The sequence below is a fragment of the Vicugna pacos genome, chromosome 4, assembly GCF_048564905.1.
Source record: "Vicugna pacos chromosome 4, VicPac4, whole genome shotgun sequence".
Taxonomy (NCBI): Eukaryota; Metazoa; Chordata; class Mammalia; order Artiodactyla; family Camelidae; genus Vicugna; species Vicugna pacos.
The window spans coordinates 62,193,091-62,197,419 of NC_132990.1; the positions used below are offsets into that span (position 1 = coordinate 62,193,091).

The window sequence follows — 4,329 nt, forward strand, 5'->3', positions numbered from 1 at the left end:
ACCCCTCTCCGACTCCATTCCCCCCACACCCCATGCGAGCCCGGGAACTCTCTAAGTTGCCTTCAGCATTTGATTTATGCTGGGTCCCTCTCAGGTCTTGGTGCTTAGCAGGGCAGGAATTAGATGAAAACAGGAGCATTTGCTTACAGGCCCCTCTATCAAAATGTAACCGCATTAACTAATATCAGTCCTGGCAACATTCACCTTGGCTTTGAATAGGCAGAACTTCGGACCTTTGTAGTCCCTCCAGGTCAAGGACCCAAATCAGACCTGGGCTTGGAGGCTTTACTTACAGCTGGCTTTGCGGGAAGGAGGGAAGGTTTTTGTAAAAAGGCGTTTCCCAAGAGCTCGCCAGATTGTGTCACAGCCAGGGCCTCAGGATCCCGCCCACAGCTAGTTTAAAGGACACTGGCACCCTCCAGCCCCCAGTTTGCCTGGCTACAGGTGCCTCCCGGTCTCAGCATGGCACTGCCCTGGGCCCTTGCAGTTCTGAGCCTCCTTCCTGTGCTGGATGCCCAGAGCCCGGCGTGTCCCAATGTGACGGCGCCACCCATCACCAATGCCACCCTGGACCGGGTGAGTGCCTGAGTCCCTGAGCACCATGGGCAGCTGCCTCCCTCTCTGGGCTTCCCTTTGCCCTCCCAATGCCGTCCTTTTCTCTCCTGGGTCCTGGGGTGAAATTCTGACCAGGCTCTGGAGGCACTTCTGTCTCCAAACTCAGACGCTTCATTGCAAGTTTCCTCAGCTGGGGACAATTCTGTACTGGGCAAGGAGGGGCTGTCCAGGGGTGGTAGGGGTGAAGGGAGATGCCTGGTCCTCCGAGTGAGCTCCTGCCATCAACTCCTCACCCGGGGCCCCAGTCTCTTGGTTTGCAAATTGCCAAGTCTCACCCCAGCTGACTGTCAAGGATTCGGCTGCCAGCCTCCAACACCAGCTCCTGGCTTCTCCCCAGATCTCTGGCAGGTGGTATTATATCGGCTCAGCCTTCCGAAACCCTGAGTACAACGTGTCGGCTAGATCGATCCAGGCGGCTTTCTTTTACTTTTCTCCTAATTACGTGGAGGACAAGATCATCCTCAGAGACTACATGACTATGTGAGACCCCTACACGCTAGCTCACCCCCAGCCCCAGATTCTGGCTTCCCTTCCCAGCTGCAGAAGGACCTGGAGGAAGTCTGCCCCTCCTCCTGGCCTCAGTTTTCCCACTGATGGACTGGGGAGGGCTGACTCTAATTGCCACCCAACTCTTGGCTCTCAATGACTGTGATGCGTGGTTGCCACCTTCCCCTTGGTCATCTTACTCTTTTCTCCCCACTTCTGTATGGCTTTATAGTGGGAACAAGTGCATCTATAATACCAGCATCCTGACGGTCTATCGGGAGAATGGGACCATATCTAGGCATGGTGAGGACCAGCCCTCATGTGCAGGGCAGCTGTATGGAGTGGGGAGACGGTGGGTGGACCAGCCTAAAGGAGGGAGTCCAGGGCTAAGGCCCTGGGGGCTTTGGGCACGGACAACATGGGACAGGCTGACTTACTTCTTGTATCTGTGGGCCCAGTGCCTGTACATGGCAGAAATTGGTAATAACTGCCAACGCTTTTGAGCTCTTACTATGTGCCTGGCACTGTTTGAAGTACTTTACGTGAGTTAATCCCCTTACTACTCACAAACAACTCTAGAAGAACATTACGGTGATCAGATGAGAAAACAGAGAAACAGAGATGTCAAGTAACATCTCCAAGGTCACACAGCTGGTAATGAGAACAAGGATTCAAACCCCAGGCTGGCTCCAGTCCTGCCTTTCTGTCAACTACTTACCCTCCAGGAGCTAAGGTGGCAGCCTCTGTTGGGGAGGCAGTGTCTCACCATCACCTGTCTGAGCCTGATTTCCTCATCTGTAAACTGGGGAGAAAGGCCCTGACAGCCATGGTCCATGTGAGGCACCTCTGACTCCACACAAGGAGAGTGCTCAGTGCAGAGCCTGGTGCACAGGAGGAGCGAGGGACCCATGGCCCAAGGGAACCCTTGGTCTTCGCTGACTGGCTGTGTGGCCCAGGGCACACCCAGGTTCCTGGCCGTGTGGCCCTGGGCACACCCAGGTTCCTGGCCTGGGAGATGGAAACCGTGGTATCAGCCCCACAGTCTCACCGGAAGCTTTCTCCTCCAGAGTCGGGCAGAGAACACTTTGCTGACCTGCTGTTCACCAAGGACCCCAAGACCTTCATGCTTGCCAACGCCAGGACAGACGAGCAGAACAAGGGGCTGTCCTTCTACGGTAGAGCCCCCCAAACTCCTACTCCTCCCAGGCCTCACCCCAGGACCACTGTTGCTCGGGCTAGACCCCAAAACCCCAGCCTTCCCCAGTCTCCCACGTAGGCCCCCCAGCATCCTCACCTGGCCTCCCTGCTCCCTCCTGCAGCGGACAAGCCGGAGCTGACCCAGGAGCAGATGAAAGAGTTCCACGAGGCCATCTCGTGCCTGGGCATTGACAAGTCCGAAATCACGTACACCGATCAGAAAAAGGTGAGCGCGAGGAGGACTGGGCCCTGCCCTGAGGGTGAGCCGCCTGGGGCAGCCCCAGAGACCCAGAGAGGGGAGCTGCCGGTCAAGGCTGCACAGCGAGGCAGGATATCCTGTTTAAGCACCTGCCTCACTGCAGGGCCCACAGCGGGTGATGAGAGGCCAGGAGGGAAAAGTCACAGGGCAATCAGGAAGGATGCCCGGAGCAGGTGGGGAGGGCTGGGAAGGCTAACGGGAGGGGAAGAGCGTGGCCAAGGTGCGGCAGTGGGAACTTGGGAAAGAGACACACGAGGGGAATGATTCTGCACCGCTGCCTGCCACACCCCAGGCTTCAAAGGCCCACGGGATGGGGAACTGGTCTTGTGGTTTTCGGTGTCACCTAACCTGCAGGTCCAGGACCACCGTCCTGATTTTTGCTATCACTGAGAATTCCCCGTGTTGTCGTGATACATTCCTTTAAACCTGCGTTAAATGAAATGCTTTACTTGGTCTTGCCCTACACGATAATATCTGACATCACAGAGAAGGTGATGAGCAGGTTACACCCTTTTGGCTGTACATGAAATCCGTTCCTGATGATTAAAATAAAAACATCTCCATCTGTCTGCCATGGGAGGTCTTTTCCTGTGACCCCCCCATGGCACAAACCATCCCCCCACTTTCGGGGACCCCAGGAAAGGGCGTATGATCACAGGCCCAGGAGCTGGCCCCATCTACTGCTGGAGGACCTCGGGCAGGCCACAGGCTGCCCCAAGCCTCACTCTCATCACCCACAAAGTAGTGTGAGGAGTCCAGGGGATCCACAGAAGGGAGTGGCAGGTCATAAGTGCTCAGTATCTGCCAGTTATTAAGGGTTAGAGGTGAAAAGGCTGAGACTCAGAGAGAAAATGACTTGCCCAGGGTCACCCAGTTAAAGCCCTGCTCGGGCTGGTCCACAGTCCAGAGCCCGTTCCACTCTCCCCACAGAAAACCCCTTGCCCTCCCCATCTTCGCACTTTCTCCCCCTGTCTTCTAGAATCTGTGCGGGCCACTGGAGAAGCAGCACGAGGAGGAGAGGAAGAAGGAAAACGAGGGCTCCTAAGAGGACACAGTGCTGGGTTAGGACCTTGGGGGACTTTGGGGGCCCATCCTCAGCCCCTCGCCCACACTTTGTACCTCAGTTCTTTCCCTCAGTTGCATCAATAAAACTTCTGTATTTTGTACAGGCAGATTGTCTTTTGCTCATTTGTCCATTTGTTCATTCATTCATTCATTCATGTTGTGCCCGCCCTGTGGTGAGCCCTGGTTAAAAGGGCCCCTGTTATAACACCCAGCACATGTGCCAGGATGGATGACGACATGCACTGAGTGCTATGGGAGCCCAGCATAGGCAAGGTTCCTTCTCTAGTACAGAAGTCTGGGAAGGCTTCCTGGAAGGGGCTTCTGAACCAGTCTAGAAAGCTTGATAACACCTGCTGTTTCTGCTGCAAGCCAAGGATCTGCTTGAGGAACAATGAGGCAGAGGACCCCGAATAGGCATTCAGTAGATAGAAGGCCGTGAGGGCTCAGGAGTGTGGTCCAAGCACAGGGACATCACCCCAGCCATCTGGGGAGGTGAGTTGGGAGGGACCAGACTGGAAGCAGGAAGACCCATGCAGAGGCTGCTGTGAGCATCCTGGTAGAGGCAGGTGCCTGGGCCATAGCAGAGGCAGGATGAGGGAGACTCGGAGGACTTGGGGCCAGGCCAGACGGGCTGTGTGTGTCCATGAGGTGTCCCTATAGTGCACACCTCCACCCCGGAGGCGGACAGGACACCTAGGGGTAAGATT

General features: G+C 55.9%; 1 protein-coding gene across 1 annotated transcript; it reads left to right on the forward strand.

Moving 5' to 3' along the window:
- The first annotated feature begins 462 nt into the window (after nt 1–462).
- LOC102526056 (alpha-1-acid glycoprotein-like) lies at nt 463–3,602 on the forward strand. The gene is made up of 6 exons (XM_006211366.4): nt 463–576; nt 953–1,095; nt 1,334–1,404; nt 2,169–2,276; nt 2,421–2,524; nt 3,537–3,602. The coding sequence occupies exons 1-6, from the start codon at nt 463–465 to the stop codon at nt 3,600–3,602; spliced, it is 606 nt and encodes a 201-aa protein (XP_006211428.1).
- Nucleotides 3,603–4,329: the final 727 nt, after the last annotated feature.

Excerpts from the sequence above, each read along its gene's own strand:
- LOC102526056 (XM_006211366.4), top strand. The coding sequence starts at position 463 with ATGGCACTGCCCTGGGCCCTTGCAGTTCTGAGCCTCCTTCCTGTGCTG. Across the intron at positions 1,405-2,168 it reads TGGGACCATATCTAGGCATG|AGTCGGGCAGAGAACACTTT; the intron begins GTGAGGACCAGC and ends TTTCTCCTCCAG. Across the intron at positions 2,525-3,536 it reads CGTACACCGATCAGAAAAAG|AATCTGTGCGGGCCACTGGA; the intron begins GTGAGCGCGAGG and ends CCTGTCTTCTAG.